At 37.9% G+C, this 27,536-nt stretch overlaps 1 protein-coding gene across 7 annotated transcripts in view; it reads right to left on the reverse strand.

The window, feature by feature from the left end:
- UVRAG (UV radiation resistance associated) overlaps positions 1-27,536 on the reverse strand; it is a 326,555-nt gene that overhangs the window by 167,667 nt on the left and 131,352 nt on the right. For all 7 annotated transcript variants that reach the window (XM_044929343.2, XM_025266389.3, XM_044929342.2 and 4 more), the window contains one exon: positions 15,509-15,614. In XM_044929343.2, the coding sequence (XP_044785278.2) occupies positions 15,509-15,614 (106 nt within the window). The remainder of the gene's footprint in view (positions 1-15,508; positions 15,615-27,536) is intronic.

Consider the following 27,536-nt stretch of genomic DNA (forward strand, 5'->3'; position numbering starts at 1 on the left):
ACAAAGTAGGAAGACTGACACTATTTCTGTCAAGACTTACTATAAAGCTACAGTAATGAGGACAACTGGGTATGGGCAAAAGAAGAGACAGACAAATCAACAGAACAGAATATAGAGCCCAGAAATATGGTCCCCAACTAATGAGAAAGGAATAAAAACAATTCAATGGAGAAAGGACAGCCTTTTCACCAAAGGGTGCTGGAACCACTGGACACTCATATACAAACGAACAAAAACAAAATAAAAAATTTAGATACAGACCTATACGTCTCACAAAAATTAACTCAAAATCAATCACATATCTAAATGTGAAATAAAAATTACTACAACTACAAAACTTTTAAAGGATAACAGTGGAGAAAATCCAGGTAGCCTTAGGCTCGGAGATGATTTTCTACATACAACACCAAACAATGAGCCATGAATGAAGCAATTGTTAAGCTGGACTTCATTAAAATCAAAACTTGTGCTCTGCAAAAATGACTATTAGTAGAATGAAAAGAGAAAATATTTGAAAACCAATTATCTGATAAAGGAACAGAATACAAAATGTGCAAAGAACTCTAAAAACTCAACAACAGAAAAATAAACAACCCAATTAAAAAATAGGCAACCAATCTGAACTGTAATGTCATCAAAGAAGATGTAGGGTATATGAAAAGCATAATAAAGTACATAAGGATATGAAAAGATTCTCACTATAATAAGTCATCAGGGAACTGTAACTCAAACAACAATTAGATACCACTACACAACTACTGGGGCTTCCCTGGTGGCTCAGACAGTAAAGAATCCGCCTGCAACGCAGGAGATCCCAGTTCAGTTGCTGGATCGGGAAGATCCCCTGGAGAAGGGATAGGCTACCCACTCCAGTATTCTCGGGCTTCCCTGGTGGCTCAGTTGGTAAAGCGTCTGCCTGCAATGCAGGAAACCTGTGTTCAATCCCTGGGTCGGGAAGATCCCCTGGAGGAAGAAATAGCAACCCACTCCAGTATTCTTGCCTGGAGAATTCCATGGACAGAGGAGCCTGGTAGGCTACAGTCCATGGGATCACAAAGAGTCGGACACAACTGAGCGACTTCACTTCACTTCACACAACTATTAGAATGGTTTATTTATTTATTTATTTATTTATTTTAATTTTATTTTTATTTATTTATTTATTTTTTAAATTTTATTTTATTTTTAAACTTTACATAATTGTATTAGTTTTGCCAAATATCAAAATGAATCCGCCACAGGTTTAAATTGCACATACTGACAATACTAAATGTTTGCAAGGATGTGGAGCAACAGGAACTTTCACTCATGGTTGATTGATGGCAATGCAAAATGGTATAGCCATTTTAGAAGATGGTCTAGCAGTTCCTCACAAAATTAAACATAGGTTTACTATATGATCTAAAAACTGCGTTCCCAGATATTAACCCGGATGAGTTGAAAACTTGTGTTCACACAGAAACCTACACATAAATGTCTATAGCAGCTTTATTCAAAATTGCTAAAACTTGGGAATAACCAAAATATACCTCAAAAGGTTAAAAGATAAACTGTGGCATATCCAATAACAATGGAGCATTATTCAGCAATAAAAAGAAAAAAGAAAGAAATGAGCTATGAAAAGCTATGAGAAGACATGGAGGAACCTTAAATGAATATAGTTAAGCTCAACATTCAGAAAACTACGATCATGGCATCTGGTCCCATCACTTCATGGGAAACAGATGGGGAAACAGTGGAAACAGTGTCAGACTTTATTTTTTGGGGCTCCAAAATCACTGTAGATAGTGACTGCAGCCATGAAATTAAAAGACACTTACTCCTTGGAAAGGAAGTTATGACCAACCTAGATAGCATATTAAAAAGCAGAGATATTACTTTGCCAACAAAGGTCCGTCTAGTCAAGGCTATGGTTTTTCCAGTGGTCATGTATGGATGTGAGAGTTGGACTGTGAAGAAAGCTGAGCACTGAAGAATTGATGCTTTTGAACTGTGGTATGGAGAAGACTCTTGTGAGTCCCTTGGACTGCAAGGAGATCCAACCAGTCCATCCTAAAGATCAGTCCTGGGTGTTCATTGGAAGGACTGATGCTGAAGCTGAAACTCCAATACTTTGGACACCTCATGCGAAGAGTTGACTCACTGGAAAAAACCCTGATGCTGGGAGGGATTGGGGGCAGGAGGAGAAGGGGACAACAGAGGATTAGATGGCTGGATGGCATCACTGACTCGATGGACATGAGTTTGAGTGAACTCCGGGAGTTGGTGATGGACAGGGAGGCCTGGCATGCTGTGATTCATGGGGTCACAAAGAGTCTGACAGGACTGAGTGACTGAACTGAACTGAAGTAAAAGAAACCAATCTGAAAAAGCTACATGCTATATCATCCCAACTATGTTACATTCCTATGTTACATTGTTATATTGAGTGCTTCACTCAATATGCCATAAAATTTGGAAAACTCAGCAGTGGCCATAAAATTGGAAAAGGTCAGTTTTCATTCCAATCCCAAAGAAAGGCAATGCCAAAGAATGTTCAAACTACCGCACAATTGCACTCATCTCACACACTAGCAAGGTAATGCTCAAAATTCTCCAAGCCAGGCTTCAACAGTACATGAACCAAGAACTTCCAGATGTTCAAGCTGGATTTAGAAAAGGCAGAAAAATCAGAGATCAAATTGCCATCCATTAGATCATAGAAAAAGCAAGAGAATTCCAGAAAAACATCTGCTTCTGCTTTACTGACTACGCCAAAGCCTTTGCCTATGTGGACCACAACAAACTGTGGAAAATTCTTCAAGAGATGGAACACCAGACCATCTTACCTGCCTCCTGAGAAATCTGTATGCAGGTCAAAAAGCAACAGTTAGAACCGGACATGGAACAACAGACTGGTTCCAAATTGGGAATTGAGTACATCAAAGATGTATATTGTCACCCTGTTTATTTAACTTTTATGCAGAGTACATCATGCAAAATGCTGGGCTGGATGAAGCACAAGCTGGAATCAAGACTGCTGGGAGAAATATCAATAACCTCAGGTACCCAGATAACACTACCTTTATTGCAGAAAGCAAAGAAGAACTAAAGAGCCTCTTGATGAAAGTGAAAGAGGAGAGTGAAAAAGTTGACTTAAAACTCAACATTCAAAAAATGAAGATTATGGCATCCAGTCCCATCACTTCATGGCAAGCAGATGGGGAAACAATGGAAACAGTGACAGACTTTATTTTCTTGGGCTCCAAAATCACTGATGGTAACTACAGCCATGAAACTAAAAGATGCTTGCTCCTTGGAAGAAAAGTTATGACCAACCTAGACAGCATATTAAAAAGCAGAGAAATTACTTTGCCAACAAAAGTCTGTCTAGTCAAGGCTATGGTTTTTTCAGTAGTTATGTATGGATGTGAGAGTTTGACTATAAAGAAAGCTGAGCACTGAGGAATTGATGCTTTTGAACTGGGGTGTTGGAGAAGACTCTTGAGAGTCCTTTGGACTGCAAGGAGATCTGACCAGTCAATCCTAAAGGAACTCAGTCCTGAATATTCATTGGAAGGACTGTTATGCTGAAGCTGACACTCCAATACTTTGGCCACGTGATCCAAAGAACTGACTCACTGGAAAGTGATACTGGGAAAGATGGAAGGCAGGAGGAGAAGGGGACGACAGAGGATAAGATGGTTGGATGGCATCACCGACTTGATGGACATGAGTTTGAGCAAGCTCCAGGACTTGGTCGTGGACAGGGCAGCCTGGCGTACTGCAGTCCACGGGATCAGAGTCGGACACGACTGAACAACTGAACTGAACTGATGTTACATTCTGAAAAAAATGCAAAACTGTGGAAACGGTAAAAAGATCAGAGGTTGCCAGGTGTTCTGAGGGAGGGAGAAAAGGATAAACAGGTGAAGTGTGGGAGATTTTTAGGCCAGTGAAGCGATTCTGTGTGACACTGTAAGGTGAAAACATTGTGCATTTGTCAAAACTCAGATTATACAACAGAGTGAATCCTGCTGATTCAACAACAGGAACAAATGTGCCACTCTAACACAGATGTTAACAACAAAAGAAATGGGAGTGAGCAGCTTTCGGTACTTTCTACACAATTTTTCTGTAAATATAAAACTACTGTAAAACACAAAATTCATTTTTTTAAAAAGTGATAGAACTGTACTTCAAAAAAGTCAATTTAACTGAATCTTCATTTCATGAAACAAATCCCAGACACATTCTACCAAAGAATCAATTAAGTCTGCTAAATTAAGTTTGCTTATTTATCTTTCCATAAAATATTTCCTTTTTAAACCTATAAAATCATTCTTTAAACTTAACTCTGCCTCCCTTTTAATCCAAATATCCTGCCAGAATTTGCCTCCAATAAAATGTGAAATCCTACCCCCACAATGAACATATATCTGCCTGCACATGTTTGCATTCACACACTGTCACCACACTATGAATGTATGTGCCGTTCTCTCTTAAGTCTTTATCCAGTGTCAAGAATATGGTTTTCATGATTTTCTGTAACAAAATTCTTAACTAAACGGTCCTTTTCCCAAGTCATATACTAGGTAAAATTTTAATGGGAAGAAAATACAAAATTATTTCAGTAAACTAAATAGGTTACTAAGCCCTGAGATGAGCTGGTGGAAAACTTTTAAAAGAAAAAACTCCGCGTCTCCATTTGATGCCCAGACAATGAGAAAGCGCAGGTACTCAGTGAGATGAGCACTGGTATGGCCTTGCTGGGGCAATGGGGAAGGAAAATGACTTTTGGTAATTGTGTGGAAACCACTTTACAGCTATCGTCTCTCACCCAAAATGCTTTCTTCCTCATCTCTGAAATACTGATTCTAAACAGATGGTATGATCATCTCTTAAAGACATTCAAGCCAAGAAAACAAGCAGTAAAGCTTATTTCCAATCATTATTATTACATTTGACTGGAAAATTTTATGAAATACAAGACATTTCTAGGCAATTTTTTTTCTGAACAAATCATAATATTTATGAAGGGCCTACTACGTTTTTTTAGATAAATGAGAAGTGGTTTCTGCTTTCTAAAGGTTTGGGTCTAAGTGGAGACCAAAGCCATTTTGCCAACTCCCTGTAAAAACAAAAACCAAAACCCACTGAGGACACTTATGAAAGAAAGAGGAATCAAGAAACAATCTGGGTGTCTTTGGTAATCCAGTGGAGAGATCAGTGTTTTCATATCACTGAGGGAAAAACTATATAAATTCTTAGGAATAACCATTTTCTCTAAAGAGTGCTCATTTTCCTTAACCTGAATTTTTCCACAAAATATGTAAACTAGATTCTACCTATGTAGAGGAACAAACTAGAAAAGAAAAACAACTCTTCGGAGAACACAAGGATATGCATAGGTAGGACAGTTAATCTGCTCTTACTGCAGGGTACATGCTCAAACTGGGTTATGTTTATTAGAATCAAAGAACTAAGAGTACACGTTGCTTTAAATACTAAACTAATAGAGGAAGGCATGTGTATGGTATGTTTGTGTCATAGTGCATGTGCAAAAACTGGCCCATTTACAGAAATATATCAAGTCATTCAAAACCAGGATTGTTGGCTCTAATTTCTGATGAATAAACAAACCCCACCCAAGTGGAATATGGGTCTGCTTCCTTTCAAATGAACCAAAGCACTAAAAGATCTTAATGTTCCATAAGTATCTTCTAACGGGTTTCTGTGTTCTACTTACTTGTTAACTCTAAGCACAGATGTCATAAGTGCATTTCTAACGCATCATTTTTAATTGGATATTAGTGTTTTTATACAACACTGTATCTAATCCGAAAATCACAGATATATCCATCTATTTGTAAGCACACACACTCCTTTTTATGCATCTTTATAAAGATACTGATGGGCAATGTTAAAGATTCATTTCAGAATGACAGACCAATCTGTACATGACACATTAGACAATTTTCTTCTCGTAGATTACACTGGAGCCAAAAAGGCTTAGGCAAAAGTTAACAAAGCAGGGTCCAGGAAACATGAGGGTTCCTAAAAGACCATTTCAGAGTCTGTGAGATCAAAAATATTTTCATAATACTACTAAGCTGCTATCTCCCTTTTTCACTCTCATTTTCTCATAATTGTATAGTTGAGTTTTCCAGAGTAAGATCTGTGATATCACAACAGACTCACTGCAGAAGTAAATGTGCAGATTCAGCTGTCTTTTGTTAACCCACACATTATGAATAGATATACTCTAAATTCTTTGAGATCTTTAAAATTTTTAGAGTATAAAGGGGACTTGAGTGATTTCGGGCATTATTCATCTGTATTAGTTTTCCCACCAAAAGTGGAAACAGTTAACAACCTGAAAAAAAGTTTTAGATCTATGGCAGTTGTCCTGTAAGTTAACACATTTGCTTCAAAATGTCATTTACAGGTTATTTCTATTGTACCTATACCTACTTAACCACTAAGAAAGTGTAAAATTTTCCTTAGAAAATATTTAATCCAACCCATTAATCTCATAGACTAAGTAGCAATATCAGGCCTAGAACCCAGGTCCAGCTAAGAAGATAAAGTGAAGTGAGTGAAAGTCACTCAGTCGTACCCAACTCTTTGCAACCCCATGGATTATACAGGCCATAGAATTCTCCAGGCCAGAATTCTAGAGTGGGAAGCTGTTCCCTTCTCCAGGGGATCTTTGCAACCCAGGAATTGAACTGGGATCTCCTGCATTTCAGGCAGATTCTTTACCAGCTGAGCTACCAGGAAAGACCAAGGAGATAAAGCAAATATATACATAATAATAAAACATAAGGAGTTCTGCTTTTGATATAAGAGAATAATAAAGTTTAACAAAATATAAGTTTGACCTAACAAACTAGTCCTCCTGCAAGTAACTGCTATAGATGCTAGGTAAAATGCAAAAAGCTACTATTCGAGGGTTCTAAAGATTGATCAGTGGCAGGCAGATTTGGGGATAAACTCAGAACCTGGTGACACTTGGGGTAAATGCCCTCTTTCTGTTACTTTGCTCAGAGAGTGAAACACCAACAGAAAGACAATTACCATTCTGTCAAGAGGAACGAGAGAAAAGAAATTAGGCAAAAAAAGAAAAAAAAAAAAAAAGAAATTAGGCAATCCAGGTCACCAGATTGGAGGAACCTGGAGAATGGACACCCCTAATTCTGTGTAAATTCAATCTGAGGAGTTCCCTGGTGGTAGAGTGGATAAGTGGAGAAGGCAACGGCACCCCACTCCAGTACTCTTGCCTGGAAAATCCCATGGATGGAGGAGCCTGGTGGGCTGCAGTCCATGGGGTCGCTAAGAGTCGGACACGACTGAGTGACTTCACTTTCACTTTTCACTTTCATGCATTGGAGAAGGAAATGGCAATCCACTCCCGTGTTCTTGCCTGGAGAATCCCAGGGACGGGGGAGCCTGGTGGGCTGCTGTCTATGGGGTCGCACAGAGTCGGACATGACTGAAGTGACTTAGCAGCAGCAGAGTGGATAAGAATCTGCCTGCCAATGCAGGGGCCACAGGTTCGCCCCTCATCTGGGAAGATTCCATATGCCACATGCAGGGCAAGTAAAGCCCATGAGCCACAGCTACAGAAGCCCACATACTCTAGGGCCTGGGAGCCCCAACTATTGAGCCCGTGTGCTGCAACAACTGAAGCATGTCCAATGCTCTACAACAAGAGAAGCCATCACAATGTGAAACCCGTGCACTGCAACGAAGCAGCCCCCACTCACAGCAACTAGAGAAAGCCCAAGCACAGCAACAAAGACCCAGCACAACCAAAAATAAACTAAAGAAAATTTTTTAAATTCAATCTGAATCCTAAATCATATAGGCATGAGACAACAGAGAGCAGCTGTGCCTAAGGATGAGCGTACTGAACTGAAATGTAAGGCAATGTCCACTGCAGGCAAGACAGTTTGAGCCTAACCAAGTTAACTACCTACTAAAATGAAAACATTAATATCTGAAGCAAAGCAACCAAATCCAGAGATTCCACAAAACTACATCCACAATGTCCAGGGTGTGCAATACTACCCAATACACAAAAAGCCAGGAAAACATGACTCACTCTCTTGGGAAAAGACTATCCACATACGCCAACTCCGAGATGACCCAGATGTTAAAGTTATCAGACACAGACTGTAAAGTCACCATTATAAATGCACTGTGCTTAGTTGCTCAGTCGTGTCTGACTCTTTGTGACCCTATGGACCACAGCCCACCAGGTTCCTCTGTCCATGGGGTTTCTCCAGGCAAGAATACTGGAGTGGGATGCCATGCCCTCCTCCAAGGAATCTTTCCCACCCAGGGACCGAACCCAAATCTCTGGCATTGCAGGCAGATTCTTTACCCCTGAGCCACCTGGGAAGCCCACTATTATAAACATGCTAAGTGGAAAAAAAAAGTTAATTAGGTTGGTGTAAAGGTAATTACGGTTTTGCATCCTGAATTTTATATCATTGTAACTAGGCTCAAACACATCTTTCTCAATCAAAATAGGAACCATTACCATCAACACATTTTTGCCAATGAGAAATAAGTTTGTTTTTCCTGTAGTATAAAGTATAAAAAGCCTTGCTTCAGGATTCAATTAACACCTGGAAAGCATTTTCTGCACTCTGTTGGTTATACAAGCATTTCCCTACAAAATGCTGTTGAGATGCTTGAAGGAGTGGTAGTCAGTTGGCTAGAGCGCACGTGAATATGGCAGATGACGCAAAACTTCACAGCCCGATTCATTCAACTTTTGAAGTGTTGGTTGTGCAATGTGAGGTCAGGCATTGTCTCAGAGAAGAACTGGACTCTTTCTGTTGATCAGTGCTGGCTGCAGGCATTGCAGTTTTCAGTGCATCTCACTGATTTGCTGAGCATACTTCTCAGATGTAACGGTTTCATTGGGATTCAGAAAGCTGCAGTGGATCACAGAGGCAGCAGACCACCAAACAGTGACCATGACCCTTTTATTGGTGCAAGTTTGGCTTTGGGGAGGCTTTAGAGCTTCTTCTTGGTCCAACCACAGAGCTAGTCATTGCTGGTTGTCCCATAAAATCCATTTTTTGTCACATATCACAATTTGATCAAGAAACAGTTCATTGTTGCGTAGAATAAGAGATGACACTTCAAAATGACAATTTTTTGATCTGTGGTCAGCTCAAGAGGCACCCACTTATCAAGCTTTTTCACCTTTCCAATTTGCTTCAAATGTCAAATGACCACAGGATGGTCAACGCTGAGTTCTTGGGCACCTGCTCGTGTAGCTGTAAGAGGACCGGTTTCAGTGATCCTCTCAGTTGGTCACTGTCGACTTCTGATGGCCAATCACTGCACTCCCCGTCTTCACGGCTCTCATCTCCTGTGCACAACTTCTTGAACCACCACTTCACTGTATGTTGGTTAGCAGTTTCTGGGCCAAATGCGCTGTTGATGTTGTAAGTTGTCTCCATTGCTTTCTGACCCATTTTGAACTCAAATAAGAAAATTGCTCAATTTTGCTTTTTGTCTAACATCATTTGCAAAGTCTAAAATCCATATAAAATAAACAAGTAATAACTCATTAGCAAAAAACATAAAGCAAGAAATTCACATTAAAATGATGTATAACATAACATTTTTAAGAATGTGTATCAATATCAAATGGCAAATTTCAACAATGCAAAACTGTAATTACTTTTGCGCCAACCTAATATTTTCATACTGAGTAAAAAGACATGAAATCTTGGCAGAGTGAAAATGTTAAAAATCCAGGCGAATTCTGCTACTAGTCAAGATGTAGTAGGCAAAAGGAACACTGCCTAACTAATTTTACCAGGCTACCATAATCCTAATACCATTCTAACAAAGTAATTTAAAACACTGCATCCCAATATCCTTAAGGACTGTAGGCACAAAAACTCTTAAATTATTACCAGATCAAATCTAGAAAGGTAAAAAAAAATTACACTGTATATTGTAACCATTGGTTTATTCCAGAAATGCAATGTTAGTTAAACACTTGAAATTAAATCAGTGCAGTTCACAGAATCAAGAAGAAAATGTCATGATCATTTATTTCAATAGATGTAGAAAAAGCATTTGATAAAATTCAACATCTGTTCATGACAAAAATTCAGAAATTAGGAATAAGAGGGAACTTCTGAAAGCCAATAAAAGGCATTGCTAACCTTATACTTAATGAAGAAAGCATGAATCATTTCCCCTTATGATTAGGAAAAAGTAAAGGATTTCCATTTGTATCACTTTTATTCAACACTGTACCGTATGTCCTGCTGCTGCTGCTAAGTCGCTTCAGTCGTGTCCGACTCTGTGAGACCCCATAGATGGCAGCCCACCAGGCTCCCCCATCCATGGGATTCTCCAGGCAAGAACACTGGAGTGGGTTGCCATTTCCTTCTCCAATGCATGAAAGTGAAAAGTGAAAGTGAAGTCGCTCAGTCGTGTCCGACTCTTCACGACCCCATGGACTGCAGCCTACCAGGCTCCTTCATCCATGGGATTTTCCAGGCAAGTGTACTGGAGTGCCACTGCCTTCTCCACTGTATGTTCAAGTTATTGAATAAGGCAGAAAATTTAAGTGCATAAAGTAATCCAAGTTTGCAGATATGATTGTTTATATAGAAAATTCTAAGAAATCTACAAAATAACTGCTGCTGCTGCTAAGTCACTTCAGTCGTGTCTGACTCTGTGCGACCCCATGGACAAAATAACTACTAAATTTTAAAAGTTAATAAGATTGCAAGATGCAAAGTAACTAACTTAAACTGAACTATATTCTTATATATTTGCAGTAAACAAATGGAAACAAAATTTCAAAACAATTCCCCTTACAATAATGCCAAAAACAAATAAAAAGCTTCCCATAAAATACTTAGGAAAAACATGAATAAAAGATGCCCAGAATCTGTGCAGTGAAAGCTGCAGAATATTATTGAGAAAATTAAAGAAAAAATCAAAATAAAAGAGATATATGCCATGTTCATGGATTGGAGAACTTGATATTGTTAAGACTGCAATTCTCTACAAATTGATCTACAAATACTGAACAAATTTCCAGTAGGCTTTTTCTTTTTTTGGTAGAAAATGTAAGTTGATTCTCAAATTCACTTGTAAATACAAAGAACCTAGAAAACCCACGGGAATTATTCAAAAAGAACCAAGTTGGAGAACTTACTTCATCTGGTTTTAAGATGACAAAGATATAATAATATAATAGTAAGGGAGTCTGGTATTGGTAAAGGGCAGACATATAGATCAATGGATCAAAATAGAGAATCCAGAAATAAATGCACTCATATATGGTCAACTGATTTCAGACAAACTTTCAATTAAATTTCATGGGGAAAGGAAAGACTGGTCAAGAAATGATGCTAAATCAACCAGACATTCATACAGAAAACGTTACCTCACTTAACTCATTAAAAAAAAAAAAACTTAAGATGGATCATAGATCTAAATGTAAGCCCAAAACTGTAAAATTTCTAGAAGAAAACACCAAAGAAAATTTATATGACTTGGGGTTAGGCAAAGACTTCCTAGAAAGAACACAAAAAGCCCAAACATAAATTTTTTTAAAATGCACTGGATTTCATCAAACTTTAAAACTTTTGCTCTTTAAAGCATTATTAAGAACACAAAAATGCAAGCCACAAACTTGAAGAAAATATTCACAACATACATATCAGATAAAGGATTTGTATCCAAAAACACACACAAATACACATGCCCACATGGTCTTTAACCACAACATATGAAGACAAAAACCTATTTAAAAATGAGGGGAAAAATATGACCTCCTTACAAAGTATACAAACTAAAAAAGTAAGCAAATAAATTGTACTAATGGTTTCTCACTATCAGAAAAAGATACTACAATAAACACAATGAAGGGAAAGACCAGAATAAACTCTGTGGAGTTTGAGTGTATTGGTATGAACTCATGTTAATTTTAATACATAGAGAGACAGGTATTTGTGTATACCAGTTCTGTCCACTGAGAGGGCCTAGAAGCAGTTACAACTCAACTGCAATGGCACACTCGTGCCCAGATCTTGTTTCTAAATATCATTATTCAGTGAAAGGAACAGGACTCCTAGGAGAAATGGCTGAGTCTAGGGCTGAGACAGGGATCACATAGTGCGAGAAATTAAGAATCTGTTGTAAAAAGCAAAAAAACATAAAAGAAGAGATGACGGCAAAAAGACACAGAAGCCAACTTGAGAGAACTCTCAATGCCACAGCTGAAACAAGAAAACAAATAACAATGTATGAGATTGCAAGCTAAAGCATAAAATATATAGATAAAATCCATGCTGATGATTAAATGATCAAATAAATAAACAAATGAGTGGGGGAAGAAGGGACCAATCTTCCTCACAAAGAATTCCAAATAATGTGTTAAGATTGTCTCTTCTCCAGGAGGTGGAGCTGAAGTCCCCTCTTCTTGAGAGGAGGCCAGGTTGAGTATCTTGCTTTCCAAACACTGAGTACAGAAAGAAAACTTTAGAGTGCGTAAATGTAGGAGACATTACCCTTAACCAAGGGATCAAGGTTACTATCAGCAGTGATTAGTCATGATTTAAAAGTAGGAAAGAATGAAAAATTGTCAAAGATCAGAGAAGCCTAGGAAGTCATGATGACTAAATAAATGTGGTGTCCTGGACTGGATATTGGAACAACAAAAAAAGACATTAGAACCGAGTTTAATTGCAACAAAACATCAGACAAACCCCAATCAAGGGATATTATATAAAATAGCTGACCAAGTAATCCTTAAAACTGTCAAGCTCATAAAAAAAATCAGTCTGAAGAATTTTCACAACCAAAGAGTCTAACAAAGCATAACTACTAAAAGCAATATGGTTTTCTGGATGGGATTCTGGAACAGAAAAGGTATATTAAGGTAAAAATTAAGGAAATCTGGAAGGAAAGGCAATTTGACAAAACCCAAAACATTTAAGCAAAATAAATCAAAATGATAACAGCAGAAATTTCTTAAAAAACATAATTACGTGCGACCAAAATTATGTTGGACATTGATGACAAGATGCCAAAGTTCAGGAAGTATGAACCTAATTTCTTCTAACAGTTAATTACATCTGATCTTAGAAGGTAATCTAATTTCTTTCTACATCAAATATGCCTTCTGACTGTATTTATACTTAGACTAAAATTAATTCTTATACATTGAAAATGATTGGGTTGAAGAATAAGGACCTTGGGCCAATTTGAAAAGGGAATGAAGGAAAAAAGGTACTAGTAACAGCTTCTAATTTATTACACATAAATCTCACAGTAGGTAACAAACAAATATTACTTCTTGGAAAAAAGGCAAGGAAACTAAAATTTCTGACTCTGTCTAATGATCATAGGAAAGTTGCTTACTTTCTTTAGGTCTCATTTTTCTGTTCCTTAAAAAGATATTACACTAGATTTATTCTTAAATTCAAAAAATATTTACTGAGCACACCTACTGTGTGTCCACCACTACACTGGAAAATACAGCCATGCGGAGGAAAAAAAAAGACAAAACTCCCTCTCCTCACAGAGTTTAGAGAGACAAAATACATATGTAAAGTGTATAGCATGTTAAACGGTAATATTTTTACGGAGAAAATCAAAGAAGGAAGGGAACAGAATGTACCAGTCGGGTGTGGTTTTCAGTGAGGTTATAAAGGAACGAGATTTCTTGGTTCACTTTCAGTTCACAAATCCCATGATTTTGTTCTCTGTTGACTAGGCTGCATAAAAACACACAGTGAACCTCTGAACCTGAGCTCTTTAAACTCCTACATTCTATCATCTTGCTCTGCATGTCACCACTTATATTTTAGAAAAATAGGATTAAACATACATTTTTCCATACTGAGACAAAGCATATGCTGTCACTTAATGAAATAAGTAATTTCCCAGTCTTGCCTTGGGAGAGGAAAATAAGAAAAAACCTACCAGTTTCTCACCAGACAAAGGCTCTAAAAATGTGGTATTTTTGTACACTATAGAAAGGATTAAAATTAGCTATTTTTTCCTCTTCCTCCAATATATTTGTGGCCTGGAGTTTGGCCCTTTTGGGGGCCTGAGTTGCAGGAGGAGGTTTAACAGCTTCTCCAAAGTGGAAGATTTTCCACAGGCAAGAAAAGTCATATGAATAACAAGTATTATTACAATAGTTATTGCAGCTACCACATTTTGCATGCCAGCCATGTACAGGCACAGAACTAGCCATTTTTTATATTAGGTTTAGGTTGAGTTACATGACATTGCCATTTATAGGTCAAAATCATCAGTTTTATATAGATTAAATACTTTATCATCCATTAATTTCCAATTCCATGAAAGAAAACCTGTGTAGGTTAATTGCTTTTCTAGAGTTAATCCCCTGAATAATTATGTCAGGCAAATCTTACAGGTAATGGAACTTTGGTTTGGGGACACAAAGAGCTTTTGCCAAATTGGTAGTGCTGTGAATGACAGCTGGAATATACTGCCTATTCACGTTACTGAGTTTGTGCAAACAAATACTTAAAAGGTTTTTCCTTCAGGCTTAATTTGAGGATTTGAGTTTTATTTTAAGTACCATTACCCATAGCATGGGCTTCCCAGGTGGTGTCAGTGGTAAAGAACCTGCCTGCCAATGCAGGAGACATAAGAGACGTGGGTTCAATCCAGGGGTCGGGAAGATCCCCTGGAGGAGGGCACAGCAACCCACACCAGTATTCTTGCCTGGATATTCCGTGGACAGAGGAACCTGAAGAGCTACAGTCCATAGTGTTGCAAAGAGTCGGACACGACTAAAGCTACTTATTAGAATGCACTCACACAATCACAGCACAATTTCTTCAAAAGCTATCATTAGCCCTGTGACTTCACTTCGAGCGAAGTTCCATCTATTGGTAATACTCACTATTCTACTTAAAAAGAATCTTCATTCCACTAGGAAGAGTATAAAGCAACCCCAAAATTATTCTAGCATCTTAAATCTGTCTGTTTGGGTTGGAATTTCTATTCTTTGAAATATCTCTTTAACAGAATCCTTCCCGAAAAAGAACACTGTCCATAAACACACTGTCCATAAACTAATTTACTAAATTCAATCCAAATAATTTTTAAAATTTTAAAAGCAGATTAGTCTATTTTTTTTTTCTTCTGGCAACTATTTTTCATTCATTATATAGTTTGTGTCTGTACAGTTTGAGTTCATATTTATGAGACATTACTAAAATAGCTTTTGATTATCTTCTAAGTAACTGTATGTAATCTAAAGTTTCAATTAGCACAAAAAGGCACTTTTTATCTTACACTATTAGCAGATGTGAAAGTTGATTTCTAACATTTAAATACTAACAAAAGTCTCAGTGAAACATTAAGGGGGGAAAAAAAGAAAAAACTACCTGAAGGTTTTGGAGGAGTGGAGAAAGAGAGAAATTAATACAAGAAGAATATGATGATCACACTTAGAAATCAAGGAATTTAAAGATGTTAATATATAAAAACCTACCAGCCCATTGCTTGTAGATGTGAGTCTTAGTTTTTCTTCAATTTCCTTTCCAATTTTCTGAACAGTTACCTGAGTCTGTTTAATTGCACACTGGGCTCTATGAAGCCTAGAAATAAAAGTTGTAGAAAAATTTAAGTGAGTTAACTATAAACTCAACCCAGAGCTACAGGCATAAATGGAACAAAATGAGAACAAAGCTTCCAGGATAAACAGAATAATGAACTCAAACTGATCATTTCACAATTCTCTAGCATATTTACAACAGGGAAATAACAGGGGTTACAGTATGTTCTAAAAACACCCTTTCTATGCCCACCTGACTGCCTGTGATGTATTGAGAGCTAAAATGAAGAACTCATGAGAATCTGAGAGACCTCAGAAAATAATCTGATTGAATCCTATCACTTTAAAGATAGGAAACTTGAGGCCCGGAGATATAACTGCATTAGTAAAGGCACTAAAAAAATATCACTGCTATGAAGGCTATTACTTATGGGTATCCAGAAAGAAAAAGAAAAAAAAAAATTAATGATAATTCCAAGAAGACTGAATTAAAGCAGCAGACCTTTTGAAACAAGGAGCACTGAAAAGTTAACAGCTATTTTTTTTGTTGTTTTAATTATGGGTTTGTGCTTTTCTTGGTATCTGTCTTCAAATATAGCTTATATATTTTGTGTACAGGTACCTATTTAAAATGTTCAAATTTTCTTAATTCACAGATATGATTTTCATGTAGAAAATCATTAGGAATCCACAAAACAACTACATGAGTTCTTGTCACAGACACAAGTTCAACAAACATTCAGTTATATTTCTGTATGTGGGTCAATAATTTCATAATTACAATCAAAATCACAACAGGTTTTGTTCGTGTGTGTGTGTTTTTTTGTAGAAATTAAGAAGCTGATACTACTAATTATACAGAAAAACAAAGAATCTAGAAGAGATAAACCAATCTTTAAATCTTCCAGATTTCAAGACTTCCTTTTATATAAAGCTACACAATTAAACAATATGGTACTAGTATAGGATCGAGGATGGGCTTCCCTGGTGGCTCAGACAGTAGAGAATCCACCTGCAATGCAGGAGATCCCAGTTCAGTTGCTGGATCAGGAAGATCCCCTGGAGAAGGGATAGGCTACCCACTCCAGTATTCTTGGGCTTCCCTGGTGGCTCAGTTGGTAAAGAATCTGCCTGTAGTGCAGAAGGCCTGTGTTCAATCCCTGGCTTGGAAAGATACCCTGGAGAAGGGTATCTTTCCCTTCCTACCCACTCCAGTATTCTGGCCTGGAGAATTCCATGGACAGAGGAGCCTGGCAGGCTACAGTCCATGGGGTCACAAAGAATCGGACATGACTGAGCGGTTTCACTATAAGGATCAAAAAATAGATCAATGGAACAGAATAAAGAGTATACAAACAGACCTATACATGTATGGTCAATTGGTTTTGGACAAAGGAACGTAGGTAAACTAATGGAAAAGGAAAACTTTTTAAACAAATGGTGCTGGAAACACTGGATAGGGAAAAAATGAATTTCATTCCCAACCTCACAGCACACACAAAAAATTTACTCAAGAATATCATAGTAAATATAAAAGCTAGAATCATAAAAACTTAGAAGAAAACAAAGGAGAAACTCTTGCAACCTAGGGAAAGGCAAAGATTTCTTAGAGAAGACACAAAAGCACTAACCATAAAATTAAAAATGAATAAATTCAGTTCAGTTCAGTTCAGTTGCTCAGTTGTGTCTGACTCTTTGCGACCCCATGAATCACAGCACGCCAGGCCTCCCTGTCCATCACCAACTCCCGGAGTTCACTCAGACTCACGTCCATCGAGTCAGTGATGCCATCCAGCCATCTCATCCTTTGTCGTCCCCTTCTCCTCTTGCCCCCAATCCCTCTCAGCAACAGAGTCTTTTCCAATAAGTCAACTCTTCGCATGAGGTGGCCAAAGTACTGGAGTTTCAGCTTTAGCATCATTCCTTCCAAAGAAATCCCAGGGCTGATCTCCTTCAGAATGGACTGGTTGGATCTCCTTGCAGTCCAAGGGACTCTCAGGAGTCTTCTCCAACACCACAGTTCAAAAGCATCAATTCTTTGGTGCTCAGCTTTCTTTACAGTCCAACTCTCACATCCATACATGACCACTGGAAAAACCATAGCCTTGACTAGACAGACCTTTGTTGGCAAAGTAATGTCTCTGCCTTTCAATATGCTATCTAGGTTGGTCATAACTTTTCTTCCAAGGAGTAAGCGTCTTTTAATTTCATGGCTGCAGTCACCATCTGCAGTGATTCTGGAGCCCAAAAAAATAAAGTCTGACACTGTTTCCACTGTTTCCCCATCTGTTTCCCATGAAGTGATGGGACCAGATGCCATGATCTTTGTTTTCTGAATGTTGAGTTTTAAGCCAACTTTTTCGCTCTCCTCTTTATATACTCCAGGCATAGTACTTTGTCGAATTGATGTTTTCTAAGTATTTTCTCCTAGTCCATGGACTGCTTTTATATTTTCTTAATGGCATCTTTAGATGAACAGAGTTTTTTTTTTTTTGGCAATGCCTGATTTATTCATTCATTAACTCAATGAATAAATTAGGCATTGCCAAAGGAAAAAAAACAACAACTCTGTTCATCTAAAGATGCCATTAAGAAAATATAAAAGCAGTCCATGGACTAGGAGAAAATACTTAGAAAACATCAATCCGACAAAGTACTATGCCTGGAGTATATAAAGAACTCTTACATATTAGTAACAAAGAGACAACCTAATTAAAAATGGGCAAAAGAGTGGAACACTTCACAAAAGAAGATATAAAAGAGCCCGTGCTCTGCAAGAAGAGAAGCCACCGCAATGAGGAACCTGCCTGCGCATCACAACTAGAGAAAACTCACATGCACCAATGAAGACCCAGCACAACCAAAAATAAATTATGAAAACAGTAAGATATAAGACAATAAGCATAGGAAAATGTGCTCAAAATCTTAGTCATTATGGAAATTAAAATTGAAATTGTAATGCAATACCATTTCATACCTGACAGGATAACTGAAATTAAAATAACACCTAATGCTAGAAGGGTGTGGAGCAAGAAGACTTGCCTGCACTCGCTGTAAAACAGTGTCATCGCTTTGGAAAACTGTTTCTTATAAAGTTATACACACATCTAACCTGTGACCCACTATTTCTACTCCTTACCATTTACTCAAGAAATATAAAAAGATATTCACAAGAAGATATTCATAAGAAAGTTCACAGAAAACAACCAAAATGTCCATCAAACAAGAGAATTAATTGATAAGCCAACTGTGGTATACTCATTTAATGAAATTCTACCCAGCATTAAAATGGAACACAACACTGATATACACAACGATATGAATGACCCTCAAAACATTAGGTTGAGTGAAAAAACTCAGGAACAAAAAAGTACATACTAAAGTTCAAGAACAGGTAAAACCAAACCATGATGACAGAAATTAAGAGTGGCTGGTTGCCTGTGTCAGGCAGGACTGACTGGGAGAGACCAAGGGAATAAAGCAACTATCTGAAGTGATGGAAATGCTTCATCTCTTGGTTGAGGTGAGAGGTGCATAGGTACACACAGAATTTAAACTTAAGATCTAAGTATTTCACTGTAAGGAAGTTTTACTTCAGTTTTTTAAATGAATAAAACTGGTGAACTCTCCTAACATGAAAGTTACCCTATACAGGATGATGTTAATTTTTGTGAGGGAATTGGTAACATCAATACCTCTGCCAACATTATTATTATGACACCTTGCACTAAAAAGAGTCAAGACATTATTTGCACTTTCAGAAACCGCCTGATAGTTAGTGAGGACTTCTCAGGTGATCTAAAAAGGAGCAACTCTTCTGAGATTGCTCATGAGATCAGTTCTTTTGCAACTTCCTCGAGACCCCAAAGGAATCCAATAGAGGAGACTATTCTCCATCCCCCTGACTCTTGCTCAGTGTGTGCAGGTGTACACTCTCTTAAGAGCAATACTTTCCTATAAAGGTGACTAAAGAAATATGAAACCAAGGAAAGGCCCTTTGTGATGTGGCCCCAGCCTCATTTTCTGCTGTTCTTACCTTGCACACACAACTCTAACAACACTGAATGACCAGCAACTCTCCAAACACACCATGCCACTTCTTCCTTCTGTACCTTTGAGTGAGCTGTTCTGCCTACAAGTTTCCCTTGCTCTTGACAGACAAGTACACCCCTAAATCCACTAAGTGGCAGCTCAAGTATACATTCTCCTCCAAAGGCCTTCCCCAACTATCCCAGGCAGGCAGAGGTACTTCCTCCTATGGGGATCCACGACATCATACAGACACTAACACTACCGAAGATGATAGAACCACATTTTACGGCAGCTGTCTATTGCCTTTTCTATTTCTTTACTAGATCCTTCTGAGAAAAAGAAACAAACACGTTTTTTCATTTGCATCTCCAGCGCTTAGCACAGAATGTAGCACAAAACACTCTGCTGACTGAATGTCGACTAATGCCTGTATATAAAAGTACAGTCCCAAAATTTTGATTATTTTTATTGATATTGATATACTGATGCTGGGAAAGATTGAAGGCAAAGGAGAAGAGGGCAACAGAGGATGAGATGGTTAGATAGCACCACTGATTCAATGGACATGAATTTGAGCAAACTTCGGGAGGCAGTGAAGGACAGGGAAGCCTGGCGTGCTGCAGTCCATGGGGTCGCAAAGTGTCGGACAGGACTTAGTGACTGAACAACAGTGGATATCAGTGAAAGAGTTAAAAGATTAAAGTGACAGTTTTCTATAACTTCAAAATATATTCAAAAGAAAAATCATATAAATTAAAGACCATTCATTCTGGCAAGAAACAAGCAATTTCTACTAAAAATGTTATCAGAATTCTAATTTGATAGGCATTATCAACCCAGAGTAGAAATCAACAAAATAACCTGTTACTTTAAAAGGAGAGAAAATGCTGCCTAAAACTCACTAGTACTATGCAAACAACCTTGTCAAATGGTAAAGACTTTAAAAATAAAAATGATTCATGACCATAATTAATGTATGACTTCAACTATTTGGCTCTCACTGCCCCAGACGCTTTCTGATCTTACCTTAGGGGCTTAAAACACACAGGCAGAGTCACATTTCCTCCAATCTTCAGTGTTACCCAAACAGACTTTCAGAGCCCCTGCTACATCAAGACGGAGCTTATAACATCCCCCCTTTCAAACTCAACAGAAGAATAAAAGTTTGACATGTTTTAGGCTTTCAAACATAGTATGGGACATCCTGATTCCCCTGGGGGTGAAGAGCTGAAGAACTGACAAGAAAAGAAACAACTGCTTTACCTCCAAACCAACTGCTTTAGCCAGTTTCAAAGGAATGTTTCTTGATTTTGTGAACTGTAAAATAGTACTATATAGAAATATAAACCACCCAGTCATCTGGGTGATTAGTCAATACCAACATGAAGACTATCAAGCAGAGATAAAATTCATCACCACCGGTGCAGGGAGGAGGGGATCAAGTAGCTGCTTGACAGGTATTCTGGCTAGAGCAAATAGATACATGTTATCTCAATATGTTTTGAGATATTAGCAAAATTGAAAGTGTGCTAAAAATAATGTTTTGCAGCTAGATTTTGCTGTGAAAGTAAAGATACACAGAATAAAAGGTATTATGTCAAATAAATACTGAGCTCATACCTAGCAGATATTAACAATAATCTCAGCAAAGGAGAAGTGGGAAACAGTTTTTGTTTACTTAGTATTGATCATATCACATCTAAATACTGCATTCAATTTTAAGATGCTGAGCGACAAATCAGAGCAACCAGAAAGTCAGTGAAGTAGAGCTCCCTATGGCTTGCAGGGAGAGATGAAAGGTAAAGACTACATGGGAAAAACAGGAGTCTATTCAGAGAAATAGACATTTTATCAATAATGATTTTGTATTCCATATGAAGGAGCTTAGATTTTTATTTGGAAGGTATTAAGAAACTATTAAAAAGTTGTAAGCCAAGAAAGACTTAATTACATTTGTACTTTAGAAAGATCTTACCTTCTGTAACTAGGTTACTGGGATACTGTGAAAAGTTAGAGAGAGATACAAAAAACGATGCCTGAAAACAAATTACCAACATGGAGAATGCAAGAGAGAAACTATCACCACAGATCCTATGGACATTTAAAAGGAATTAAAGGAAATTATGGACAATATGCCAATAAATTTAACAACTTAGATGAAATAGTTGTTTAAAAACCAAAAGTTTCCAAACCAAACTAATGAAAAAGAAAACCTGAATAGCTGCTATCAGTTTAAAAAGCTAAATTTATCATTAAAAACCATCTCACATAGAAAACTACATTCCAATGGCTTCACTGATGAAATACTAGCCTTAATAAAAATCTTTCAAAGAAGAAGGAATGCTTCTGGATTTGTTTTAAGAGGCCAGGATAACCTTGATACAAAAACATTACAAGAAAATTACAGACAATACAAAAATCATTAATAAAATTAGCAAATCAAATCTAGAAATATATGAAAAAGATAATACATCTTGATCAAGTGGATTTATCTGAGGAATACAAGGTTGACTTGGTTGACTTAACATGTGAAAATCAATTATGACAGAATGAAAGACAAAAAGAAACCAATCATTATCTCAAAAGATGCTGCCCAAAGAGCATCTGATAAAGTTCAATACCTAATGATTTAAAACAAAAAAACTCAACAAACTAAGGAAAAAGGAGAGCTTCCTCAATCTGATAAAGGGTTAATACAAAAAGTCTGCAGGTAGTACCTGAGTTCAGAAACAAGAAAAGATGTCTATTTTCACTACTCTATTCAACACTGTACTCAAGATTCAAGCTGTTGTAATAAGCCAATATTAAAAAGTCATAAACAAAGGAAAGGAAGAAGCAAAAATATCTACTCACAGATGCTATATGATTGTGTACATAGAAAAAAATTTTAATCTACAATCAAACTAATAATAAACTTAGTAAGACTAAGACTAATAGACTTCCCTGGTGGTCCAGTGGTTGAGAATCCAACTTGCAATGCAGGGGATGTGGGTTTGATCCTTGGTTTGGGAACTAAGATCACACATGCTATGGAGCAACTAAGCCTGTTCACTGCAACTGCTGAGCCCAGGGGCCACAACGAAAGATCCCACTTGGCGCAACAAACACCTCACAGGAAGCAATGAAGATCTCACGTGGGCAACAATAATGCAATAAAGCCAAATACATTTTTTAAAAAATAAGCAAGATTGCAAGATTCCAGGTTAATACACACAAATCTACTGGTTCAGTTCAGTTGCTCAGTTGTGTCCAACTCATTCAACAAATAACTAGGAACAAACCTAATAAAAGATGTGACAAATCTGTACACTGAAAACTGGAAAATACTGCTGAGAGAAATTAAAAAACACCAAACAAACACAGCCAAGCACTGTTTCAAGGATTGGAGGTTAAGAAGTCAAGGCTCCTGCGTTGCCAGGCAGGTTCTTTACCACTGTGCCACCTGGGAAGCTCAGAGAACACTATGGAGATTCCTTAAAAAACTAAAGTTGTCATATGATCCACCAATCCCACTCCTGGGCATATAACCAAAGAAAACTCTAATTCAAAAAGATACATGCACCCCAGTGTGTTCAGCAGCACTATTTCACAGTCAAGACATGGAACAACCTAAATATCCATCAGCAGATGAATGGATTAAGAAGACGTACTACATATATACAGTGGAATATTACTCAGCCATTAAAAAGAATGAATGCCATTTGCATAAAAATGGATGGACCTAGAGATTATCATACTAAGTGAACTCAGAAAGACAAAGATAAATATCATACGATATCACTTACACGTGTAATCTACAAAGAATGATACAAATGAACGTATCTACAAAACAGGAAGAGTCTCGCAGACACAGGAACCAATTTATGGGCTACCAAAGGGAAAATGGGATGGAAGGGGCAAATTTGGAATTTGAGATTAACAGATACACACTCTATATATAAAATAAACAATAACAACCTATTCTATACCACAGGGTAAATAACTCAAATGTCCATCAACAAGATAATGCATAAGCAAACTGGTTTTTCATAGAAAAACCACTCACAGCGATAAAAAGGAACAAACGATTGACCTAGTTGTCTGACGAAGTTGTCTAACAAGGCCTTAAATAGTTGAGAAAAGAAGAGAAGCTGAAGGCAAAGGAGAAAAGGAAACTTACACTGATTTGAACGCAGAGTTCCAAAGAACAGCAAAGAGAGATAAGAAAGTCTTCCTCAGCGATCAGTGCAAAGAAATACAGGAAAACAACAGAATGGGAAAGACTAGAGATCTCTTCAAGAAAATCAGAGATACCAAGGGAACATTTCATGCAAAGATGAGCACAATAAAGGACAGAAATGGTATGGACCTAACAGAAGCAGAAGATATTAAGAAGAGGTGGCAAGAATACACAGAAGAACTGTACAAAAAAGATCTTCACGACCCAAATAATCACGATGGTGTGATCACTCACCTAGAGCCAGACATCCTGGAACGTGACGTCAAGTGGGCCTTAGGAAGCATCACTATGAACAAAGCTAGTGGAGGTGATGGAATTCCAGCTGAGCTATTTCAAATCCTAAAAGAGGATGCTGTGAAAGTGCTGCACTCAATATGCTAGCAAATATGAAAAAATCAGCAGTGGCCATAGGACAAGAAAAGATTAGATTTCATTCCAATCCCAAAGAAAGGCAATGCCAAAGAAAGTTCAAACTACTGCACATTGTATTCATCTCACACACTAGTAATGCTCAAAATTCTCCAAGACAGGCTTCAGCAATACATGAACCATGAACTTCCAGATGTTCAAGCTGGATTTAGAAAAGGCAGAGGAACCAGAGATCAAATTGCCAACATCCACTGCTTCATTGAAAAAGCAAGAGAGTTCCAGAAGAACATCTACTTCTGCTTTATTGACTAAGCCAAAGCCTTTGACTATGTGAATCACAACTGTGGAAAATTCTTAAAGAGAAGGGAATATCAGACCACCTTACCTGCCTCCTGAGAAATCTGTATTCAGGTCAAGAAGCAACAGTTAGAATTGGACATGGAACAATGGACTGATTCCAAATCAGGAAAGGAGTATATCAAGGATATATACTGTCACTCTGCTTATTTAACTTATATGCAGAGTACATCATGTGAAATGCTGGACTGGATGAAGCACAAGCTGGAATCAAGATTGCCAGGAGAAATATCAATAACCTCAGATATGCAGATGACACCACCCTTATGTCAGAAAGCAAAGAACTAAAGAGCCTCCTGATGAAAGTGAAAGAGGAGAGTTAAAAAGTTGGCTTAAAACTCAACATTCAGGAAACTGAGATCATGGTATCCAGTCCCATCACTTTATGGCAAATAGATGGTGAAACAATGGAAACTATGAGAGACTTTATTTTTGGGGCTCCAAAATCACTGCAGACGCTTCAGCCATGAAGTTAAAAGATGCTTGCTCCTTGGAATAAAAGTGATGACCAACCTAGACAGAATATTAAAAAGCAGAGGCATTACTTTACCAACAAAGGTCCATCTAGTCAAGGCTATGGTTTTTCCCGTAGTCATGTATGGATGTGAGAGTTGAACCATAAAGAAAGCTGAGTGCTGAAGATTATTGATGCTTTTGAACTGTGGTGTTGGAGAAGACTCTTGAGAGTCCCTTGGACTGCAAGGAGATCCAAACAGTCCATCCTAAAGGAAATCAGTCCTGTATATGCATTGTAAAGACTGATGTTGAAGCTGAAACTCCAATACTTTGGTCACCTGATGTGAAGAAGCAACTCATTGGAAAAGACCCTGATGCTGGGAAAGATTGAAGGTGGGAGGAGAAGGGGATGACAGAGGATGAGACGTCTGGATGGCATCACTGACTCGATGGACATGAGTGTGAGTAAACTATGGGAGCTGGTAATGGACAGGGAAGCCTGGCGTGCTGAAGTCCATGGGGTCACAGAGTTGGACTGAGCGACTGAAATGAGAACTGATCTATACAACAATATGGATAAATTGCAAAAGTATGCTGAACAAAAGTATACCATATGGTTCCATTTATAAGAAGTTCAAGAACAGGAAAAGCTAATAAATGAGGAGGCAATAAGAACAGTGACTCAGCCAGGGGTTGGGGCAAGGGTGTAAGAATGACTGGCAAAGTGATATGAGGGAACTTTCCTGGAGAACGAAAAATATTCTATATCTTCACTGAATGATGACAATGCGGGTGTGTATATTTATCAAACTCATCACACTGTACATTTACATTCTCTTTATTTTATATAAATTATACTGCAAAAGAAAAAGAAGAAAACGATCAATGATGTATGGCTTACGGAACCAGGAAAAGGGTGGTAGTATTTATTGAAAGGGAGGATGGGGGATGAGCAATTTGAGAGTAAAGTTCTACTTTCAGTTTGAAGGGCCTGCGTAACATCTGAGAAGAGGTGTTGAATATGGGTTGAATGTAAGGATCTGGAGCTTAGGAGACAGATCTTGGCTGGAGATAAAAATATGGCAATCATTAACACACAGATGGTTATTAATGCTATGAAAGTAATGACATCATTCTGTAAGACTGTGAGAATGAGAGAGAACAGAGCCTAGAACAGAATTCCGAGGAACATCAATTTTTAAGGGATTAGAAATAAAGAAATGAAGCTGCAAAAAATTCTGGCCCACAATTCCAGGGAAGCAAAAGGACAGCTGGGAGAGTTGGTGTTACAGCAGTCAAAGGAACAGACTGTCTCCAGGAGGAAATAATCACTGTCATAAAGTCAGGTAGCCTGAGACCTAGACAGCATCTACAGACTTAGCAACAAGAACTTGATTAAAGCCATTTCAAATCTGTTCACCCCGCTCTATGCCTACTGCCCTCATCATCTTCTACCTAATGAATAGATTCCTAAATGGTTCTAAAATTCAACTCTTGCTCTTCTCAATTCCAATCTCAACTTGGTACCAAAGGTAACCCTGCTCATCATTTGATCAGTACTAATTGTTGCTTAGGGGCTTCCCAGGCGGCACAGTGGTGAAGAAGCCACCTGTCAATGCAGGAGATAAAGAGACATGGCCCTGATCCCTGGGTCAGGAAGATCCCCTGGAATAGGAAATGGTAAATCACTCCAGTATTCCTGCCTAGAAAATTTCATGGGCAGAAGGAGCCTGGTGGGCTACAGTCCATGGGGATGCAAAGAGTGGACACAAATGAGCAACTGAACACACACACACACACACACACACACACAACTGTAGCTTATCTGCCCAGTCTGTAGAATGTCTGCCTCACAGAGCTATATCCACAGTCTGATATCACCACATCACTATGCATCTTGTAACATGTTGACAATCTTTCTAGATCAGGAAACAGAATATAAAGACTAAAGACTGTCCCAACCAGCAACACAGTCCAATACTCCAGGTTTCTCTTCTCACAGGCTAAGAGAGATAGTAACAAAGGTCTCTGTTTATTGCAATTACAGAAGCTCTAATACATGTCTGTAATTAAACTCCCTTAGAGACAACTATAGAAACATTACAATCTATAATAAAAACTTGCAGTTTAAAAGATTCAGTTCAGTTCAGTTCAGTCGCTCAGTTGTGTCCGACTCTTTGCAACCCCATGAATCGCAGCACGCCAGGCCTCCCTGTCCATCACCAACTCCTGGAGTTCACTCAGACTCACGTCCATCGAGTTGGTGATGCCATCCAGCCATCTCATCCTCTGTCATCCCCTTCTCCTCCTGCCCCCAATACCTCCCAGCATTAGAGTCTAGTGCTGTATAATACAGCTAGGCTTAACCACTTTACCTTTCTTCATCTCTGATAGACATGAAATGTTTTACTCCAGGATCTAAATTATAGCTAGTTTTAACAGTTAGGGCTTGACTGTCATATATATATATATATATATGTAATATATATATATATAACATATAGTATAATATATATATAATAATATATAGTA

This window comes from Bubalus bubalis, chromosome 16 (assembly GCF_019923935.1).
Source record: "Bubalus bubalis isolate 160015118507 breed Murrah chromosome 16, NDDB_SH_1, whole genome shotgun sequence".
Taxonomy (NCBI): Eukaryota; Metazoa; Chordata; class Mammalia; order Artiodactyla; family Bovidae; genus Bubalus; species Bubalus bubalis.